The sequence below is a fragment of the Mesoplodon bidens genome, assembly GCF_964165515.1.
Source record: "Mesoplodon bidens genome assembly, chromosome: 2".
NCBI classification, from domain to species: Eukaryota; Metazoa; Chordata; class Mammalia; order Artiodactyla; family Ziphiidae; genus Mesoplodon; species Mesoplodon bidens.
The window spans coordinates 32,713,016-32,737,328 of record NC_138177.1 but is presented as its reverse complement, the minus strand read 5'-3'; the positions used below and the strand labels follow the sequence as shown (position 1 = coordinate 32,737,328).

The window sequence follows — 24,313 nt, the reverse complement described above, 5'->3', positions numbered from 1 at the left end:
TTAAATAGGCATTTAAGGAACTAATCTGTAAGTAAGACAAATAGAATTAATGCGTCATCAGTCAGGTACTCTGGCTGTTATAATATTCAGAATTCGGGAACTTATTCTGTGTCTCTCAGCAAGTCACTGAACTCTTCTTTATCAAAATATGTTACAAATGTTTTAAAATCTTACATGTTTACAAAATGCTCTGCACCCTTCATATGTTGTGCTTCTGCCAGCTAGAACCTTTGAAGAGCAAAACCCAGCTGTGCTTGCATATCAGATGGTTACTGCAGTAAGTAGGCTGAAAAGTAAGCTATGCTTTATATAGCTTATACATTTTTATCTTTTTTAACCTTATTTTATGATGAAATTTCTAGTTCCTGAGGTGATTAAAATGGTTAGACTTTTCTTCTAAGAAAGAAGAAACTGTGTGTTAAAAAATTAATATTGTAATATAAAACTGTCTAGATTATATTAAGTTTATACTTTTGATTACTCCAGCTTTTTACATTAAGACAGTTATATTTTTATATACATTTATATTCCTAATAAAAAAGTTTTTCTTATCCAGCAACTTTTTCATCACTGCAAAGACAAACATTTTGATGGGCAGTATAAGATGTATGTGTGTGTAATATTACTTACATCTTTAAAAGAGTAAAGTAAATAAATACAGCCATCTAAGGAACTAAAAACAATAAAGGAAACAAATATAGATACCTAAGGAATTCTGCAAACTAATTTTTGAAATATTCTACTGTCTAAACATATAATTATATGATATAGAAGCTTTAGTTTATCACTTCTCAATTGTCTGGTAGGAGTCTCAAACAACACACAGGAAGAGATATGAATTGAGAATTTAATTACCATAAAGTTTTCATTTATATTCACTCTTGGAGTATAATTACATTACCATTAAAAACACCTGATTCTAATTTCACTTATTTAACTTTAAAGGTCCTTGGTATTAGTAATGCATAATTACACAGATATAGGCTTATTGTGAATTTAATGATACAAATTTAATTACCTCATTTTACTTTGTAGAAATTATATATGCCTAACATTTTCATTTCTCACAAATAATAAAATTACTATTAAAGTAATCTTTACTAAAAATTCAAATAGAACTTTTTGGTCAGTATTTATGGCTTAATGTTCTTTTTTAAGGTAAAAAGAAAATGAAGAAAATTGTTAATCGTGTTACGTAGAAACTATTTTCTATTTTGACTTAAATATGAGAGATGGGAGTCACTCTACCTCACAAAGCAGTAAGTCAATGATGTGGAAGACCATGCAGAGTGGGAACTTGGCAGTAAAAAGAGTGAGAAACCACTGGGATGCATACATATGAGCTTCCAGGTTCAGATCAGAAAAATGGCCGTGCAGGTCCGGTAACTGCTCCTGAAAGTCAAAGTGGAAAATTGTGGAGGGAGGAACACTGAAGACGCCTCATTTCCTGCCACAACTGCGATTTATGACAAGCTTGCTATGATCACTCTCAATTTACTACAGCATTTGTTGACTTTTATATAACTACATAGAAGTGATGATAGAAGATGAGAACTGGGCATATGACAGAGAGAGAACAAGAAAGACGTGTTATGAACAAATAACAAAGATCAACTCTTGCTCACTTGACTGTTCCTGTTTCTTGGGAAATGCTTGCTCTGACAGAACACCTGTGGTCTAGTGAGTATCAGGACTCCATGGTCAAGTCACAGCACTCCATTCAGGGTTGAACTCCTAACTAGCCAAAAAAGAAATGTATCTTTTCTTTGAAGACCATTTAATATCAACATCATCTGGGTTCTATGATATTACTTCAGTACATTATGGTACTGAAGCCCAAAACATAACCGTACTTTTAACAATCTATCTTCAACATATTAAAAATTACAAAGTACAGAAATTGTACAAGTATATAATGTATAAAATTGGATGTCTCCTAGAAAAACCCTTTATGGGTTTTTCTGGAAAAAATACTGGGAAAAAGAGGAAAAAACCTCTTTTTCCCCGAGTTATACAAGTAAATGCTTTTCAAAAGCATGAAAGGCAAAGTATAAAGCATTAGCATAGCTATTCCCATAACTGAAAGACAAAGGCAAAGATATATAAAAGCCCACTTTAGTTTTGTTTTCATAAACAGACCACAGAAATAAAAAACCTCACTTTTTGTACAAGATGCTCTTTGAAAAACACCCCAATGTACCCATCAGGTACTTTTAATGGGGTATCGAAGTGGTCATTCAGTTAACAGACAGAAGTGCTAACAGAAAATGTATTTGGGTTTCTTCATAGTACCATGAACATGCTATTCATTTATCAGGTACTTTTATTTGACTCTCAAAGCTCTTAAGAATACTGACCTTTGAAAAAATATGAACTTTTTAAAATGAAAGGTAAATGAAAGATAAAAAATGTGAAGAATCCCAAAATTTACTTGGAAGAATGAAATCTCTAAAAAAGAGCCCATTGCTTTTACTGTCCATAGTTACCAGATTCTTCTACACAGTCTTTTTCCTCCTCAATGCCCATCTGTCAGTTGTGCTTACAGTTCTTTTGACATCCTCCTCCCCCTTTATTTCTTCTTCACGTTTCAGGTCTTCTATCCTCCTACATTCCCTTCTCCTAATACAGCTGTCCTTAACCTCACTGCAAACTCTCTGCCTTCCACTTCCCTGTTCTAGTCTTTGTCTCCTATTGGCTTCACTTCCCCCTTAGACACCTACTGATCTGCTGACAGGTCATGTCAATAAGCTCCTACCAGTATCCTCTACTGCCACATCCCAGTAACCTTCCTCCCCAACCACTCTACTTTTCCCCAATATGGAATCAATTCAATCATGTATTTTCTTCACATTTCTCTTGGATTCCCAATACCTCTTACAGAAAAAGCCATATAAATATGTTGCACAGACCCATTACAAATTTAAGATTTACAACCTCAGGTGGAATTTCAAAGCTACTCAGTAATTCCTTTAACAGCACTAGATAATAATTTTGTCCTTGCTCACAACCTTTTTTTATGACAGATATATAAAAGAATACCTATTTCTCATACATATAATTTACACATATACATTATGAAATAGTTAACAACATTGTGTGAGATCTGGAAATTACAGAGGAAAGAATTTAAAGTGTGTCCCTACACTACAATATTTTAGGTGGTTTTTAATTTCATCAATGTCTTTCTGTCTCTTTAAAGTGTTCTCTACATGTGGACCTAAATATGGTACTGGTGCTAATTAATACTGAGAAAAATCTTAAGTACTTCTGTTTTTATTATGTAAATATCTTCATTTATTTACAAATAATACTGGGAAATCTCTTTACTGACTTAATTCACCATATTTGCACTTCAAAGTGCATTAAGTTGAATATTTTAAATGGAAGACTATTTTTATAAATGGTCAAATAGTTAAATAAATATTTTATGATATTAAGACCACTGTAGATATTGGTCAGAAACCAAATCCATTTACCTTTTCTGTAACTTTCCATTCGATTTTCATAAACCATTATTTTTCAATTTTATTGGACTTTCCCTATAAGCCAACAAATCCCTGAGTGATAAAAGTTCCTAATGTTTATTTACCTGCATTAGTCTTTCCAACTGATAGAATTTGCAGTGAAGATCTTCAAAGTTGTTTTTGTAGAGGTCTCGTAAACCATAGTCATACATGATTTTCACCAAAACACAGAATGCTTGTTCCTCTGGCATCTACAGGAAAACATATACATACAGAACATGACTGAGTGGCATTTGACCAGAATGTCAGAAACATTCCTTCATGTTATTAGTCCCCTGTATTAGTGGTTGAAGGCCACTAATGAATGAAATTCTTCAGAGCCAGCTTTCTGCAGTGACATAGGTAAAATCTATGTTCCAAGTTTCAAGCTTCCCTACTTGAGATGAATTTCCCTCTTTTGCTAATTTTAATCACCTTGTCATTTACTCTTAAGCCATCTTAAAAATAGGTAATATAGACAGATGATGTAAAAAATCAAAACAATTTAAAAGTATATAAAGGTTTAAAAAAGTCTCACTCCTCTCTATCCCTATATCCACTAATCCCTGTATCTGTCCCCCCAACCTCTTTTGCATAATCTCATAACTACTCAATAATTTCTCATATATCCTGCCAGTGTTTCTTTATGCAAATAAAAGAATTACATTTCTTATTTTACTTTTTCCCTTTCCTGTATAAAAGATAGCATTCTAAATACATTGCTATGCACCTTGCTTTTCTCCCTCAATAATTTCCCAAAAGAGGGATTGCTGAGTCAAAGGATAAAATGCATTTTTAATTTTGATAGATAGTATGATACTGTCCTCCCAGAATCCTGATGTTGCTATTTTTCTCTCTATAAAAAGGTTTTCAGCTGTTTCAGAAGCTTATGAGCTTCTCTCATTAAGATTTAAATGACAAATAAAGTCTGATATACCTTCCCAGATATTTTTATCTGAACAGAGAATAAAATCTGAAATCAAAAGAACCGATCTCTAAATTATGGTATCAATGAGCTGAAAGAATTTAGAGAGGGACATATTCAATATTTTAGAATTTGTACCAAGCAAACAGAAAAAATTGTCCTTACTCAAGGTCCTAGGATGTAACTATTATGTAAACATTTACTTTAAATGTCACTTCTTTGAAAGTCTGACCTTGGCTGATTATGGTATTTGACACATTTGTTAGACCAACTTCCTGCCTGAATAATTGAATCAAGTAGAGTTCTGTTTACCCACTTAGAAATGTAACTGTTTATTTAAGTTCCTATACAAACTGACCACTTCTGTTTTCTACTATAAACCATGAAATATGTAAATTAGTTAAATAAAATCTCCTAAAGTTAAATAAGTACAGTTAGCTGTTGTCATTTTACTTCTCTAAATATTTGCTTATTTCTTTTTTACCTATGAGTTGGGGGCCTTGGCTTTTAGCACAGCAGTTCAAGTTAGCAGACATTTTTCAGTTTTTATGCAGTTATTTAGAATGTAAGCACACTGTATTTTTTTTACCCCTTTAGCAATTCTGTCATTGAAGCTTCAAGTGACACTAATGTGCACATAAACAGTCTACAATACTTCTCTTACTACCAAGTTATAAGCCTCTTTGTCTTCTTCCTGATCTCTACTAAAATGGCTATACAAAAATGCTGCCCGTAAGATAACTATTTCCAGCCCTAGAGAAACTAGTTCACTCAATCTTTCCCTCTTCCTAAGTAAGTGATGATTAGTTGAATATACAAGGTATAAAAGGGATTAACCTTTATTTCCTTGAATGTGGTGAGACCATTAAAACAAAAGTTTAAACACCCTTCAGCATTCATACATGCAGTCACTGAACATATAAGATGCATGTACTGTTCTAGGCCCTGGATACAGAGGTAAAAGTAGAGTGCCTTCCCAAAGGACAAGGAAATAGGCAACTCTACTTGAGACTGATACAGACACAGAAGTTGTGGAGTAGGGGAGGATGGGGTGTGGAAGAGGAGTTAGATGTCACTACAGTTACAGTGCAAATAGAGGGATGGCCGGATATGAGCTTTATCAGGATAAACTATTTAAGAAAATGACAAATAGACATAAAGTTCTGCTTTGCTTTTAGATATGGAGCTTAAATTTATTCATATTCATTCATTCACACTCATTCTCTCTCCCTCTCTCCCCGCACCCATCTCTATCTCTATCTCTTGGTCCCCTTCCCCTCTCCCTCCACCACCTTCCCCATTCAACTGTCTGTCTCTCACACATATACAAACAATATATTTAATAAATGTTCTTTAAAAACAAAAGCATTTGAAAGTTTGAACTTGATCCCTAAAAATAAAACTGACAATCCCAGCCTATTTTTAAAAATATATCTATATTTTGGGTGTGGGGGGCAGCCTTGGAGTTAGTATCCTTCAGGTCTAGCGTCAGCAATATAGCCAAGGTTTTGATTTTTAGTTAGTTCATGTGTTACATGAAAACAGTAGACTAAACCTACAAAATACCAGTCCAGCTGAGTAGAATCAATACTGACTATCTGTGAAGACTAAGGTCAGATATAATAAGCTCTTATGGGATCTCAGATACTATCTCAACATGAAAGTGACTAAAAATGAATCCCTGTGAAAACAGAAAAAAGGTTGCTAACAAAATGAGTGAGAAAGTAATGGGAAATAGGTATAATCCTTTGGAAAGTGGAAATTCAACCTTCTCTTTCTGGTTTAAAGATGAAATGGGATCTATTTAGCATGTCTAATTAAGCTTCCCTTGGTATTTCTCTTTCTTCAATTAATGTATTCATTATTACTAGCAGCAAGGAGGGTGAGCACACAAAATGAGAAAAAATGTCAAAGATATTAAAAATAAGAATACCAGGGCTTCCCTGGTGGCGCAGTGGTTGAGAGTCCGCCTGCCGATGCAGGGGACGCGGGTTTGTGCCCCGGTCTGGGAAGATCCCACATGCCGCGGAGCGGCTGGGCCCGTGAGCCATGGCCGCTGAGCCTGCGCGTCCGGAGCCTGTGCTCCGCAACGGGAGAGGCCACAACAGTGAGAAGCCCGCATGCCGCAAAAAAAAAAAAAAAAAAAAAAAAGAGAATACCTAAAAATATATAAAATATAGCTAAACAACAAATACCAATTGACATTTACACCACAGAGAAAAAAGGAAGTTCACACATAGACTTATAATGGTGTTTTGCTTTGAAGGATAAGACAATGCATGTTTTTGAAATATAGCTCAGTGAAGTGTCAATAACAGGGAGTGAAGGCTGAGCCTAGATTGATGATATTGTAAAACATAAGATATATGATAAAAACATACTTTGGAAATTATAAACAATAATCACTGGTGGCTACTAATGACTTCAATGATGGCAGAAAAACTTACAACAATAAATTATAGCTTTGTTAATGCAAATAAATATAATACTAATAATTATAATAATAAGTTGGGTAACAGGGACCTAGCTGTAGCGTTAGCAGTAGTTGGCCATTACCATAACTCATCAAATATAGAAAATAAATAAACTGGAGCTGAGAAGCAATGCTCAACAACATACCATTATATGCTACTTCCATCAGATAAAACAGACTAAAAAGTACAGATAACAGTAAAATGTGGCAAAATAATTAGTATTTACCACTTTCTGTTTTTAATATATGTAATTGTACATTTATATTGTTTAATTTTTCCCAGCTTTATTGAGATATAATTGACATACAACATTGTGTAAGTTTAAGGTGTACAAAGTGATGATTTTACTTATTTATATATACATATATCACCTCACATAGTTAACGATTTTTGTTTTTTATGGTGAGAATTTTTGTCTTTTTTGTGGTAAGCAATTTTCAAATATACAATACAGTATTGTCACCTACAGTTACTATGCTGTACATTACATCCCCTGAACTTATTAATTTAATAACTGGAAGTTTGTACTCTTTCACCACACTCACCCATTTCCCACATCTCCCACACCTGGCGACCATCAACCTCCGCTTTGTCTTTTTTTTTTTTTTTAAATCTTGTGGCCACGCCACAGGGCATGTGGGATCTTAGTTCCCCTACCATGGAGCGAACCCATGCCCCATGCAGTGGAAGCGTGCAGTCAACCACTGGACCACCAGGGAAGTCCCAAACAAATGTTTTTCGTTTCCACATATAAGTGAGATCATACATGTCTTTCTCTGACTGACTTACTTCACTTAGCATAAAGCCCTCAAGGTTCATCCATGTTGCCACAAATAACAGAATTTCCTTTCTTATGGCTGAATAGTATTCCCCTATATGTATATACCACATTTTCTTTATCCATCCATCACTCAATAGACACTTAGATTGTTTCCATGTGTTCACTATTGCAACTAATGCTGCAATGAACGTGGGGTGAAGACATCTTTTTGAGTTAGTGTCTTTGTTTCCTTTGGATAAATACTCAGAAGTGGAACTGCTGGATCAAATGGTAGTTCTATTTTTGACTCTTTGAGGAACCTCCATACTGTTTTCCACAGTAGCTGCACCAATTCACATTCCCACCAACAGTGCACAAGGGATCCCTGTTCTCCATATCCTCCCAACACTTGTTAATTCTTGTCTTTTTGATGATAGCTATTCTAACAGGTGTAAGGTGATATTTTGTTGTGGTTTTAATTTGCACTTCACTAATGATTGGTGATATTGAGCACTTTTTCATGTACCTGATGGCCATCTGTATGTCCAGAAAAAAGTGTTCAACCTTTCACCATTGAGTATGTTAGCTGCTGGCTTGTCATATATGGCCTTTATGATGTTGAGGCACGTGTCATCTATACCCAGTATGTTGACAGCTTTTCTCACGCATGGATGTTGAATTTTGTCAAATGCTTTTCTGCATCTATTGAGATGATTATATGATTTTTATCTTTCATTTTATTAATGTGATACATAACTTTTATGACTTGCATATGTTGAACCATCCTTGCATCCCAGGGATGAATCCCATTTGATCATGGAATATGATCCTTTTAATGTGTTGTTCAATTTAGTTTGCCAGTATTTTGTTGAGAACTTTTGATCTACATTCATCAGGGATATTGGCTTACAGTTTTCTTTTCTTGTAGTATCCTCCTCTGGTTTTGGTATCAGGGTAAAGCTTGCCTTGTAAAATGAGTTTGGGAGTTTTCCCTCCTTTTCAATTTTTCTGGAAGAGTTTGAGAAAGATTGGCACTAATGCTTCTTAAAATGTTTGGTTTTAATGTTTGATAGTATGCACCAGTGAAACCATCTGGTCCCAGGCTTTTATCTGTTGGGGGAGTTTTGATTCTTGACTTAATCTCCTTACTTGTTACTGGTCTATTCAGATTTTCTATTTCTTGAGTCTTGTGTGTTTCTAGAAATTTACTCATTTTTTCTAGGTTATCCAATTTGTTGGTGTATAATTTTTCACAGTAGTCTCTTATGATCCTTTGTATTTCTGAGGTATCAGCTGTAATGTCTCCTCTTTTTAAATAATTTTATTTATTTGCACCCTCTTTTTTTTCAGTTAATCTAGCTAAAAGTATATAATTTTGTTATCTTTTCAAAGAATCAACTCTTAGTTTTGTCAATCTTTCCCATTGTTTTTCTATTCTCTATTTTATTTATTTGTCTTATAGTCTTTATTATTTCCTTCCTTCTACTAACTTTGGGCTTAGTCTGTACTACTTTTTCCAGTTCCTGAGGTGTAAAGTTAGGTTGTTCATTTGAGATATTTCTCTTTGCCTGATGTATGCATTTATCACTATAAAATTCCCTCTTAGTACTCCTTTTGCTGCATCCTATAAGTTTTGATATGTTGTGTTTCTATTTTCACTTGTCTCAAGATTTTTTTTTTTTTTCTGCAATACGTGGGCCTCTCACTGTTGTGGCCTCTCCCGTTGCGGAGCACAGGCTCCGGTTGTGCAGGCTCAGCGGCCATGGCTCACGGGCCCAGCCGCTCTGCGGCATGTGGGATCTTCCCAGACCGGGGCATGAACCCACGTTGCCTGCATTGGCAGGTGGACTCTCAACCACTGCGCCACCAGGGAAGCCCAAGATATATATTTTTTAATTTCTCTTTTTTCATCCATTGTATGTTCAGGTGTGTGTTTTTAATTTGCACACATTTGTGAATTTTCCAGCTTTCATTCTGTTATTAGCTTCTAGTTTCATAACACTGTGGTTGTAAAAGATACTTTATATAACTTCTATCTCAAATTTGTTAAGACTTTTTCTGTGACCTAACATATGATCTAGCCTAGAAAATGTTCCATGTGTGCTTGAGAAGAATGTGTTGCTGCTGGTAGATGGACTGTTCTATGTATATCTGTTAGGTCTATTTGGTCTACAGTACTGCTAAAATCTGCTGTTTCCTTATTGATTCTCTGCCTGGATGATCTATCCATTGTTGAGAGTGGGGTACCGAAGTACCCAAATATTACTGTATTGCTATTTATTTCTTCTTTCAGTTCTGTTTCTATTTGCTTTATATATTTAGGTGCTCTGAACATACAGGTGAGTGCATACAAATTTTATAATTTGTTATATCTTCTTGATGGTTTGACTCCTTTATCATTATATGACTTTCTTCTTCTGTTTTGAACATTTTTTCCTTAAAGTCTATTTTGTCTGATATAAGCATATAGCTACCTCTACTTTCTTTTGGTTATCACTTACTTGAAATATCTTTTTCTACCCCTTCACTCTCAGTCTATGTGTGTCCTTAAAGCTAAAGTGAGGCTCTTTAGGCAGTATACCAATGGATCCTGTTTCTTTTTTTCCTCTGTCCAGTCAGCCATTCCATGTCTCTTGATTAAATAATTTATCCATTTAAAGTATTACTGATAGATAAGGACTCACTATTAACATTTTGTTAATTGTGTTCTTTTTTGTAAATCCTTTGCTCCTTGCTTCCTCTCTTACAGTCTTCCTTCGTGATTTGATGATTCTTTGTAATGGTATGCTTTGATTCTCTTTTCTTTTGTGAATCTACTGTCGGTTTTTGCTTTATGGTTAACAAGAGTCTTACATAAAACATCTTATAGTTATAACATCCTATTTTAAGTTGATAACAACTTAACTTTGATAGCATACAAAAGCTTCATACTTTTATTTCTTCCCACCTCACACTTTAAGTTACTGATGTTACAATTTACATCTTTTTTATATATATTGTGATAAAAATTGCTGTAGTTGAAGTTTTTTTAATACACTTGTTTTGTAACTTTTTAAAAAGAGTTGTAAATGAATTATGTACTACCATTATGTATTAGAGAATCTGACTTTAACTATGTATTTACCATTACCAGTGAATTTTACACATTCATGTTTTTATTATGTTAATCAGCATCCTTTTATTTCAGCTTGAAGAATGCCCTTTAGTATTTCTTGAAAGGCAGGTCTAGTGATGATGAACTCCCTCAGCTTTTGTTTGGGAAAGTCTTTATCTCTATTTCATTTACGAAGGACAGCTTTACCAGGTATAGTATTCTTGGTTGACAGTTTTTTTCTTTCACTATTTTGAATATATCATCCCACTCCTTCCTGGCCTACAGTGTTTCTCTTGAGAAACTAAATAGTCTTATGACTCTGTAAATAGTCTTATATGTGACGAGTAGCTTTTCTCTTGCTGCATTCAAAATTCTTTGTCTTCAATTTCTGGCAACTTAAATATAATGTGTCTTGGTGCAGCCCTTTTCAGATTCTAACCATTGAGGTCTTTCGGGCCTCATAAATCTGGAAGTTCATTCTCCCCCTAAGTTTGGGAAGTTTTCATCCATTATTGCTTTAAATAGATTTTCTGTCCCCTTCTCTTTCTCTTTTATTTCTAGGATTCCCATAATGTATACATTGTTTAATTTGATAGTATCCGATAAGTTTTTCTCCACTTTTTTTCTTTTTGTTCCTCGGACTTGTAATTTCAAATGACCTACCTTCTAGTTCACTAATTCTTTCTTATGTTTGGTTGAGTGTGTTGTAGCTCTCTATTGAAGTCATCAGTTCTGTCATTGTATTTTTCAGATCTAGGACTTCTATCTGTTTGACATTTCTATTGTTTTGTTGAACTTCTTTTTTTCATCATTGCTTTCCTAACTTCCTTTAGTTGTCTGTGTGTCCCTGTAGTTCACCAAACTTCTTTCAGAGGATTATTCTGAATTCTCTGTCAGATAGTTCATAGATCTCTATTTCTTTAGAGTCAGTTATTTGATCTTTGTTAGTTTCCTTTGGTAATGTCATGTTTACCTGATTCTGCATGATCCTTGATCCTCTGCATTGCTATCTGCACACTTGAGTAAGCAGTCTCCCTCTTACAGACATTACAGGTTTGCTGTGGCATGGAAAGACCTTCACCAGTTAGCTCAGTTTGGAATAATGCTGGTAGCATCCATGGGAAAAAGCAGGACTTGACCTCAAAGTCTTTAGTTGGGGGAGGCCACTGTTCATGCTCTGAGGTTGGGGTAGGGAGTGGTGGTGACACTGGGTTGGCTCTGTGGTTAGGTGGGCCTGCTGGCTGGGATCCCCATACAAGCAGGGCCATTGGGTGAACTCGCTGATTGGGTGGGGCTGCTGGCTGTGCTCCATGGTCAGATTGGCCACTAGCGGGTCTCTGCAATCACCTCTGTCATTGGCAAGTTCACAGGCTATGTTCATAGGCAAGTTCATAGACAAGTTCACAGGCTATGTTCCCTGGCAGGGTGGCACCACTGGGTAGACTCTACAATTAGGAAGAGCTATGGCCTGAGTTCTGCAATAGCTCCTGGTTGGATGAGGTATCAGGTTGTGCTCCCCACCAGATGGTGCCACTGGCTGGGCTCTGTTTAGGTGGGGCCATAGGCTGTGCTTCGAAGTTGGGCAGGACCACAGGCTTGGCTTCATGATCAGAGAGGCTGTTGGCTGTGTTCCACTGTTGGGCAAGATAACAGAATGGGCTCTCTGATCAAGAAGGGCTTCCAGCTATATCACACAGCTGGGTGGGGCTAAAGACTTCACTGTGTGGTCAGGTAGGGTTACTATCCAGGCTCCTTGACTAGATGAGGCCGCAGGCTGTGTTTAGCAATTAGGCAGGATTGTAGGCTAGGCTTCATGGCTTGATGGTACTATAGGCTGGGCTCTGAGGCTGCCCAGGGTGACTCTTCAGGCTACCTGGTTATGCAGGGGCGGAGGCTATGCCTAACAGTTGGGCAGGGCTGCTGCCTTGGCTCTCTGACTGAGCAGGGCTGTAAGATGGGATCTGCAGCTGCTCTGGTTCTCTGGACAAACTTCCTAGAAGGTCAGGACTGAAGCCTAAACTGGCAATTGTGTGCGGCCTATGAATTTGCTTCCCTGCCTGGGCAGGGCAGTAGAACAGGTTCTATAGCCATTATGGCCCACTGACAGAGGATGTAAATTCAGCAGAACTGCCAACCAATTCCTCTGGCCAGATGAGGTCACTGGCTTGCCTCTGCACATGGGCAGAGCTATAGGCTGGGACTTCTCCTTGAGTGCCATTGCAAGCAGGGATGTGGTCTGCCAAGATTTCAGCATTGGTTGTTGTAAGTCCCACCTCCTTCTCTGTCTCTATCTGATCTCTAGAGCACAAGCCCCACAGATTCCCCTAGTGATCTCTATGAGGTGAGACCAAAGTAGGCATCCTGGGAAGCATTTTGCAATGCTGGGGGAGCTGGATGTCCACCTTGGGCTCTCACCTTGGGATGTTGTAAGGATAAATGAGATGTATGTGAGACACAACGTAGGCATGTGGTAGGTGACCAATAAATGTAGATTTCCCTTTTCTTTCCCTCCTTGAACACAGAGACTATGTCTTACACATCAACAACTACCATAGTGCTTTATACACAGATACTCAAAAGAATATCAAGGCTCCCCTTGGAGTTAAGGCACACAAGCTTAGGGTGAATGGCTGGGGTGGAGTATACTATGTAGCATAGCTATGTCTTTGAAACTTTACTGACCTTTTAAGGCTGATCATAAATGGCACTTAGAACATGAAGTCTCTGTTATTCACTTTAACCTGATGAGATCTCTGCTTTCTTTGAATCCCAAAGCTCTTTGTGGCATGTAGTATAGTAATTTGTATGCCCCTACTAACCTCTGGACATTGCTTTAACTTTGTAAATTTTCCCCCAAAACTCTTAGCACAGAGAGTTAAATAAATAGCAAGTATTCGATACTTATTTAAGATAATTTTAGCAAAACTCTGAATACATCTGCCTTTATCAATGAAGGCATGTCACTCACACAGGGCAATCTGTTGGCAACTGTGAAGGTAAGAGCCAACAAAAATGTAGAAGGAAAGGATTGGTGTGAAAGTGGAAGCAAGGTGCAGCCAAATGTAAATATATTAGTACTTGATTTCTTTTAATATTACAAATGCTAAACATAAGAAATTTTTGTATTATCTGTATTTTGTATTGGCTATTAAGCTTGTCCCTCAATTAACATAAAAAATCAATCAAGATCTGATAATCAATACCTAGCTGTACTATCAAACCTCACTAGTGTAAGAGTGGGTTCCCCCACTAAGTAGTATTGTGGCATCCACCTATTTTTTAAAAAGCATTAAAATGACTATTTAACTTATTACAATGATTAATATTTCATTGAACTAGACAATCCAATTTATCATTGATATGCAATTGATATGTCTAAATTACAATAAAAATAAATGACTGAACAATACATTTTAAAATAAAGTATTAAGAAGTTGGAGCATGGTGTGTCTCTAATAGTGAATATCCATCTTTGCTATGTATAGGAGCTTTGTCATGGAATCAGTATTGTTTTATTGGGAAACAAAGAGATAAACATTAAAATCTTATAATTTAAGATATCAAAATGTCATCCATGGCTCTATGAAATACAAAACTAAATACCTGCCTCACATGTACAATCTGAGAATCAAGCATGATGTAATCACTGTTCGTTAACAAATGTTGATAATGGTCTGCCACCTGTATTAACAGAGGTGATCACTGAATGGAGCCAGTCTCTAAGCTTCACTGCTTCTCTCTGCAGTGAACTATAAAACAAAGCAGCCTAAGCGCTTCAAAAGTCTTTTAGACTCACCTGAAGTAACAGACATCAAGATGTTTTTTGAAGTAAAATTATAGGTTGGTAATTTAAAATAATCCCCTTATTTAGGATAAAACTAAGTTTTTTATTTCACATGATTGTGTTTCATGTCTTTTTGTAGTCAATCTACCTTTTTCCATGAAGATAATGAATATTCCACTGATTTTGTTTTGTTTTCTTCAACAAAGGTGGATGCTAGTGACTGTTCTGAAAATCATAAATTAATGAGTCTTCATTTTCTATTTACAAATTGAAAAGCAAATAGATGAAAACTTCTGTTTATTTTCCTTTTAAATCAAATACATGCAAAAATACATTTAAATTTAATGTCTATTTGTAAGTCTTAAAACATACTGTACCACATATTAGTTTGCTATGTGTGCTCAGTATAAGCTAGGGTCCAAAAGAGAATCGGCTGAGCAAATAATGATTAGTTTAGAAAGAACAGCATTGTTAGAGGCATTCATTCATGACCCCATTTGATCCTCACAGAATTCTGTAAAGTAGGTATTAATTTACATTTTAAATACTAGACTAGTGAAGTTCAAGGAAGTTAAGTGATTTGTTAACAACTACACATCTATTAAGTAAAGCCTGGACTTAATCCCCTGGCTGCACTCTTTTTGTGCCAGATACAAAATAAGACTCTACACTTTTTTTTTTTTTTTTTTTTTTGCGGTATGTGGGCCTCTCACTGTTGTGGCCTCTCCCGTTGCGGAGCACAGGCTCCGGACGCACAGGCCCAGCGGCCATGGCTCACGGGCCCAGCCGCTCCGCGGCATGTGGGATCCTCCCGGACCGGGGCACGAACCCGTGTCCCCTGCATCGGCAGGCGGACTCTCAACCACTGCGCCACCAGGGAAGCCCAGACTCTACACTTTTAATACAGGTATTCAATATTCATAAAAACCCTAGAAGGATGATAATATTATTTTCACTTTATATTATAAATGAAGAAACTGAAGCTCAGGAAACTTGCCCAAGGTCATGTAACTTGAAAGGTATTAAACCACAATTCAAATTCATAGTTGTGCTTTTTACTATCTTTTGAAGGAGTTCAGCTTTGAAAGGGCAAAGAAACCTGAGAGAGCTAAATGGGAGGATCAAAAGAGGATTTTTTTTTAAGGTAAAATGTCTTGAGTATATTTATAGGACACAAAGAGAAGATGCTGGGTAATGGCTCCAAAGCACTGATGCAAGAATTAACAGAGAACAGGAAAACCTCTTGGATTTATAAGGAAAAAGTGATTTGGGAATATAGAAGGGCTTATTTAAAATATACTAAAACTCTTATTGTAAATAATCACTATAAGATAACGTGATGTATCTGTCTAGCATCCCATCTCCCTATCATCTGATGTCAAAATCTCCTTTCTTGTAGGAAAACCATTCCATTTTTCAGGAGGAGTTGATCCAGTTCACTGTCAGCACTGAGGTGGACTCAAGACTGGGCCAGCCCAATCAGATACCTTACCTTCCTGCCCTTAGTAATTAATTCAAGGATGGCAGATTCCCAAGGCAGGCCAACCAGAATCCTTCAGGGGTTTTGTTTGCTTATTTGTTTTGTTTGTTTGTTTGTTTAAGTGCAGGAGCTATAGCAAAAGATGATCCCTTTTAAATGAAGTTGTAAAACTGAAAGGATATGAAGCCGGGCCAGTCTGCAGCCAGGCTGCCCACTTTGTGGCCTGCCCATATAAATTAAGGCAAGAAAATGTAAGCAGAACAGAGATACAGAGACACAGATTTCTGATGACAAAATATGAACTCTGGAATCCAACCATATCAAAAGCATCTCTGCTCTGGACTTCCCAGTTATGTGAGCCAATATATTTCCTTTTTAATTTAAACTACTTTTAGTTAATGTTATGTCACATGTAGCAGAAAGATGCCTAAATAATATAATGGCACAAATATTTTCACTTATATATAAAAATAAGACACTAAGAAGCCTCTATTTTGTTACCTTGGACTCTGTAGAATCCTTAATTTCAGGAAAACTAAGAAGTAGCTCTGCTTCTCATTTCTTATGCCCACTGGTTAAATCTTATCTGAAACTTGTCTTTTTTGGGGGAAGCATTTAAAGATCTGTAATTTTTAAACCTTATATTATTTTGCAATATGGCACACAGAAGAATACATAAAAGTTAAATTTATACTTCAATGAATATACAATTATGAAGTAAAAACAGATTAAGAACTAGAATACTGTTAATACTCCTGAAGATCCCTATGTGTCCTCACCCAGTCATGACTCCCAATTTCTCCTCAGAGAAATCACTGTCCTGGTTTTAACAGTAATCACTTCATTGGTATAATTTATATTTTCCATGAATGGAGCATCCTAAAAATAGAGTTTACTTTTGTCTGTTATTGAATTATACTAAAATGGAATCATACCAAATGATACCAATAATTTGCTTTCTTACTAAACATTATGTTTGTATGATTCATTCACATTAGCCTACGTAGTGTGAAACGTTTCTTTAATTGCTGTATAGTGTTCCGCAAAATGAATATACCACAATTTATCCATTTTAATGTCTAATTATAATTCTAATATTAGACATTATAATAGTGGGCATTTGAGTTGTTCGACTATTATAAACACTGATCCTAAAACAATTTTAATACATGATTTTAGTGTACATGTTCATAAATTTGACTAAAGTATATATCTAGGAGTGGAGCTGCCTGGTATGCATATCTTTATCAGATAAAAGCCAAACTGGTTTCCAAACGAGTTGTGCCTGGTTACAGTTTTCGAAAAAAAACAATACTTTTAAACATTCTGGGTTAACCAAAACTAATGCTTTTTGCAGTTGGAAAGCTTCCATACATGTTGATATTAGTTTACATACAGTGATTTAACCTTAAAAAGGAGCATAATTTTCTGAAAGTCTAAAAAAGTATATGTTCAATTAAAAAAAAAAACTTAAAGCTGCTTGACAATAAATATGTGAGAGAAATATATTGGGTTTAAAAATTATCTAAAATGTTTTATACGATTCTTAGAATAAATGAAATGTATAAAAGGACATTATTTATTACACTAATAATATAATGATGATATTACTGATAATTATTACATATTTAACTTCAAAGGCAGATAAACACTATAATGGTTACAAGCAATCTGTGCTGTAACAGTTTTTCCAAACTGTAAATGATAAATTTCTTATAATTCCATCAATAGATATAACAACATCTATGTGATAAACATTTAATTCTTCCACTGCTTAAACTACTACAAGTTACAAAGCTATTATCAAAGCTTCTGGAAATTTCCAAGCACCAGGAGAAGATACTTATTTCTTAAAACTATCTAGACATGGAAAAACTTTAAAATTCTATATTTTTGTTCTTGAACCTACTTTCATTTTTGGTCTTTCTTTCCTCTTAGGCAGTGAATGTGAAATATAAATGACCATGGGTGAGGAAAAGACAGCATCCCAAAAAGAAGCAGGTTCTGACAATGATTAATATGGAGTTGCCAAAGGATGTCTGGCAGCAAAAAGAAGCAATAGCTTATGTAACTGATAAAAAATTAGTCAGTAAGACCCTAATAACATATCTCCCTGGAACCCGAGATAGTGTATTTGATGAATTGTTTAAGCTAGAGTGTATTCTTCTACCTATTTAAACCACAGAGGCAAAATTAAATATGGAAAAGAAAAAATTACAGTTAACTTCTCTTATTTAAATTGGTTAATGGATGGGTTGGTCAGTCAATGAAATATGCTGATTAACAGAATTATCACATATACTTTTAATTAAAAATTACAATGTAAGATTTTTTTCATTAACACTGAATATCAGTTCACCTTTCCTCCAGGATTCTGAAGGCATTTCTATATTTCCAGTTATTTTTACAAGCCATGGCAACAACTGCATAGTTCTATTAATGTAGAAAGTGTAGAAACTAAACTGAATTTCTATTCATCTTGTCACATACTTTGGAGGCAATTTTGTTGTATATATTTACAATGGCCGACTTTCCATGACCCTTGTAATAGGACAGTAGATAATGTAAAAAAAAAAAAAAAAATCTGGGTTATTTGAGTTTCCTAGTAATTTGAATCACTGCCTCTCTTTTTTTTCTGGGAGGAAGTATGTCCAGAGAAATATGAACTTACAGTTGACTAAACTTCCGTTAAGTCTCAGAACAGATTTCCTGGAGTGATATTCTTCTCACTGAAGTTTAATCAGTATATTATAATGTGTTTAATGGGGCTACAGGACTAAAATGCTAAACTGTGACATATTCAAAGATTACTTTGTGGAAGATAAAGCTTCACTATCCATGGCTTGGACATCGGCTGCTTGTCAGAATGATCATAAAATCTCCTTTTAGAAGAATGGTGGTTATGAAACTTGGTGAACACGTCTATGTCACTGTTTATAGTCTCCAGCCCGCTGTGGTAGGGACCTGACTATTCTAACTACTAGGTGGGTTTAGTAATAGAACAAAGGCTCCAAGAATTTGTGACTATAAAGTACTTGATTATCACAAGAAATCTGAAGAACATGGGCTGTGGAGATGACAAAAAAAAGGACAGCAAGGAGAAGATCAAAAAGACCATAAACAGATAATGATGCCACAGAGAAAGAAGTCAAAGTTAAAGTGAATAATCACAATAGAACCACCGTATATTATTAGTATCATTAAAATCAAATGATCAGCATTAGGACCACGAGTCTATTATAATTGTTCTTCGTTTCCAGAAGGCAAACCTAAAAGAAATGCTTTTGTTTTAAACTTGCTGGACCTCTCTGCTGCATTTGACATTATACAATGCTTCTTCTCTGTTGAAAATCCAGAAATTCTTCAAGGATTCCTCTTCCTCATCAGCCCTCTAAATATCTGGCATTCCTGGGATCTATCCTGTCCTTCTTCTATTTATTCTTCTTATATGGTCTAATCCACTCTCATGATTTCAGCTTTGATTCTTCCCCCAGTGTCAGTCTCCAATAAACAGTTGGTTGCTGGAAAGCTATACTCAGATATCCCCAAAATAGCACGCCACCCAAATTTCAAAATAAAATTCATCATCAACTCCTAACCTTTCTTCTCCATTCAATCTCAATGGACGTGTTTTCTATCTCAGCTCAAAATACCATACTTCATCCAGTCACCTAAGCAAGAAAACTAGACATGTTACCTCTGACCCTTCCTTTGTCAATCCACCCATGAAACCTAGCAATTTTGCCTCCTGCATGTTTTTAGATATTTTTTAAAAAATAAATTTATGTATTTATTTATTTATTTTTGGCTGCATTGGGTCTTCATTGCTGCATGCAGGCTTTCTCTAGTTGCGGCAAGCAGGGGCTGCGCTTCGCTGCGGTGCGTGGGCTTCTCATTGTGGTGGCTTCTCTTGTTGCAGAGCACCAGCTCTAGGTGCGTGGGCTTCAGTAGCTGTGGCACGCGGGCTCAGCAGTTGTGGCTCGCAGGCTCTAGAGCACAGGCTCAGTAGCTGTGGTGCATGGGCTTTGTTGCTCCATGGCATGTGGGATCTTCCCGGACCAGGGCTTGAACCCGTGTCCCCTGCATTGGCAGGTGGACTCTTAACCACTGCGCCACCAGGGAAGTCCCCTCCTGCATGTTTTTAATTGTTTTTCTCTCTGGGTCTCAATATCTCTCATTTAGATTGATGTTTCCTAACTGGTCTCTCTGCTATTGCTTGCTCCCTTCAGTTCAACTCTCTACATGGATATAATAATTTATCTGAAGTGAACATCTGATTGTCATTCCCTTGCTTCAAACTGATCAATGGCTCCTCATTAGCTTTAGCATAAAGCCCACATTTCTTGACATTATTAAAAAGTCTTGAGCCCGGAGGAAGATGGCGGAAGAGTAAGACGCGGAGATCACCTTCCTCCCCACAGATACATCAGAAATTCATCTACACGTGGAACAACTCCTACAGAACACCTACTGAACGCTGACAGAAGACCTCAGACCCCCCAAAAGGCAAGAAGCTCCCCACATACCTGGCCGGGTGGATGAAAGGCTCTTGGTGCTGCAGCCAGGAGCCAGTGCTGTGCCTCTGAAGTGGGAGAGCCAACTTCAGGACACGGGTCCACAAGAGACCTCCCAGCTCCACATAATATCAAGCAGCGAAAATCTCCCAGAGATCTCCATCCCAACACAAGCACCCAGCTTCAGTCAACGACCAGCAAGCTACAGTGCGGGTCACCCTATGCCAAGCAACTAGCAAGGCAGGAACACAACCCCACCCATTAGCAGAGAGGCTACCTAAAAACATAATAAGGCCATAGGCACCCCAAAACACACCACCAGACGTGGACCTGTCCACCAGAAAGACAAGATCGAGCCTCAACCACCAGAGCACAGGAATTAGTCCCCCCCACCAGGAAGCCTACACAACCTACTGAAACAACCTTAGCCACTGGGGTCAGACACCAAAAACAACGGGAACTACGAATCTGCAGCCGGCAAAAAGGAGACCCCAAACACAGTAACATAAGCAAAATGAGAAGGCAGAAAAACACACAGCAGGTGAAGGAGCAAGATAAACACCTACCAGACCTAACAAATGAAGAGGTAATAGGCAGTCTACCTGAAAAAGAATTCAGAATAATGATAGTAAAGCTGATCCAAGATTCTATTTCCATGATCCATAATCTTGGAAATAGAATAGACAACATGCAAGAAACAGTTAACAAGGACCTAGAAGAACTAAAGATGAATCAAGCATCGATTAAAAACACAATAAATGAAATGAAAAATACTCTAGATGGGATCAATAGCAGAATAACTGAGGCAGAAGAACGGATAAGTGAGGTGGAAGATAAAATAATGGAAATAACTGATGCAGGGCAAAATAAAGAAAAAAGAATGAAAAGAACAGAGGAGAGTCTCAGAGATCTCTGGGACAACATTAAACGCACCAACATTCGAATTATAGGGGTTCCAGAAGAAGAAGAGAAAAAGAAAGGGACTGAGAAAATATTTGAAGAGATTATAGTTGAAAACTTTCCCAATATGGGAAAGGAAATAGTTAATCAAGTCCAGGAGGCACAGAGAGTCCCATACAGAATAAATCCAAGGAGAAATACACCAAGACACATATTAATCAAACTGTCAAAAATTAAACACAAAGAAATCATATTAAAAGCAGCAAGGCAAAAACAACAAATAACACACAAGGGAATCCCCATAAGGTTAACAGCTGATCTCTCAGCAGAAACCCTACAAGCCAGAAGGGAGTGGCAGGACATAATTAAAGTGATGAAGGAGAGAAACCTGCAACCTAGATTACTCTACCCAGCAAGGATCTCATTCAGATTTGATGGAGAAATTAAAACCTTTACAGACAAGCAAAAGCTGAGAGAGTTCAGCACCACCAAACCAGCTTTACAACAAATGCTAAAGGAACTTCTCTAGGCAAGAAACACAACAGAAGGAATATACCTACAATAACGAACCCAAAGCAATTAAGGAAATGGGAATAGGAACATACATATCAATAATTACCTTAAATGTAAATGGACTAAATGCTCCCACCAAAAGACACAGAGTGGCTGAATGGATACAAAAACAAGACCCATATATATGCTGTCTACAAGAGACCCACTTCAGACCTAGAGACACATACAGATTGAAAGTAAAGGGATGGAAAAAGATATTCCATGCAAATGGAAATCAAAAGAAAGCTGGAGTAGCAATTCTTATATCAGACAAAATAGACTTTAAAATAAAGACTATTAGAAGAGACAAGGAAGGACACTACATAACGATAAAGGGATCGATCCAAGAAGAAGATATAACAATTGTAAATATTTATGCACCCAACATAGGAGCACCTCAATACATAAGGCAAATACTAACAGCCATAAAAGGGGAAATCGACAGTAACACAATCATAGTAGGGGACTTTAACACCCCACTTTCACCAATGGACAGATCATCCAAAATGAAAATAAATAAGGAAACACAAGCTTTAAATGATACATTAAACGAGATGGACTTAGTTGATATTTATAGGACATTCCATCCAAAAACAACAGAATACACATTTTTCTCAAGTGCTCATGGAACATTCTCCAGGATAGATCATATCTTGGGTCACAAATCAAGCCTCGGTAATTTTAAGAAAATTGAAATTGTATCAAGTATCTTCTCCGACCACAATGCTATGAGACTAGACATCAATTACAGGAAAAGATGTGTAAAAAATACAAACACATGGAGGCTAAACAATACACTACTCAATAACGAAGTGATCACTGAAGAAATCAAAGAGGAAATTAAAAAATACCTAGAAACAAATGACAATGGAGACACGACGACCCAAAACCTATGGGACGCAGCAAAAGCAGTTCTAAGGGGGAAGTTTATAGCAATACAATCCCACCTTAAGAAACAGGAAGCATTTCGAGTAAACAACCTGACCCTGCACCTAAAGCAATTAGAGAAAGAAGAACAAAAATACCCCAAAGCTAGCAGAAGGAAAGAAATCATAAAGATCAGATCAGAAATAAATGAAAAAGAAATGAAGGAAACGATAGCAAAGATCAACCAAACTAAAAGCTGGTTCTTTGAGAAGATAAACAAAATTGACAAACCATTAGCCAGACTCATCAAGAAAAAAAGGGAGAAGACTCAAATCAATAGAATTAGAAATGAAAAAGGAGAAGTAACAACTGACACTGCAGAAATACAAAAGATTATGAGAGATTACTATAAGCAACTCTATTCCAATAAAATGGACAACCTGGAAGAAATGGACACATTCTTAGAAATGCACAACCTGCCAAGACTGACTCAGGAAGAAATAGAAAATATGAATAGACCAATCACAAGCACTGAAATTGAAACTGTGATTAAAAATCTTCCATCAAACAAAAGCCCAGGACCAGATGGCTTCACAGGTGAATTCTATCAAACATTTAGAGAAGAGCTAACACCTATCCTTCTCAAACTCTTCCAAAATATAGCAGAGGGAGGAACACTCCCAAACTCATTCTACGAGGCCGACATCACCTTGATACCAAAACCAGGCAAGGATGTCACAAAGAAAGAAAACTACAGGCCAATATCACTGATGAACATAGATGCAAAAATCCTCAACAAAATACTAGCAAACAGAATCCAAGAGCACATTAAAAGGATCATACACCATGATCAAGTGGGGTTTATCCCAGGAATGCAAGGATTCTTCAATATACGCAAATCAATCAATGTAATACACCATATTAACAAGTTGAAGGAGAAAAACCATATGATCATCTCAATAGATGCAGAGAAAGCTTTCGACAAAATTCAACACCCATTTATGATAAAAACCCTGCAGAAAGTAGGTATAGAGGGATCTTTCCTCAACATAATAAAGGCCATATATGACAAACCCACAGCCAACATTGTCCTCAATGGTGAAAAACTGAAACCATTTCCACTAAGATCAGGAACAAGACAAGGCTGCCCACTCTCACCACTCTTATTCAACATAGTTTTGGAAGTTTTAGCCACAGCAATCAGAGAAGAAAAGGAAATAAAAGGAATCCAAATTGGAAAAGAAGAAGTAAAGCTGTCACTGTTTGCAGATGACATGATACTATACATAGAGAATCCTAAAGATGCTACCGAAAAACTACTAGAGCTAATCAATGAATTTGGTAAAGTAGCAGGATATAAAATTAATGTACAGAAATCTCTGGCATTCCTGTACACTAATGATGAAAAATCTGAAAATGAAATCAAGAAAACACTCCCATTTACCATTGCAACAAAAAGA

The 24,313-nt window shown here is 36.5% G+C and overlaps 1 protein-coding gene across 3 annotated transcripts in view; it reads right to left on the bottom strand.

Annotated features, from left to right (window-relative positions):
- The window catches only part of RABGAP1L (RAB GTPase activating protein 1 like), a 700,878-nt gene that overhangs the window by 228,506 nt on the left and 448,059 nt on the right, over positions 1-24,313 (bottom strand). For all 3 annotated transcript variants that reach the window (XM_081224264.1, XM_081224266.1, XM_081224265.1), the window contains exons 16-17: positions 3,590-3,715; positions 1,249-1,392 (exon numbers count right to left, since the gene is read on the bottom strand). In XM_081224264.1, the coding sequence (XP_081080390.1) occupies positions 1,249-1,392; positions 3,590-3,715 (270 nt within the window). The remainder of the gene's footprint in view (positions 1-1,248; positions 1,393-3,589; positions 3,716-24,313) is intronic.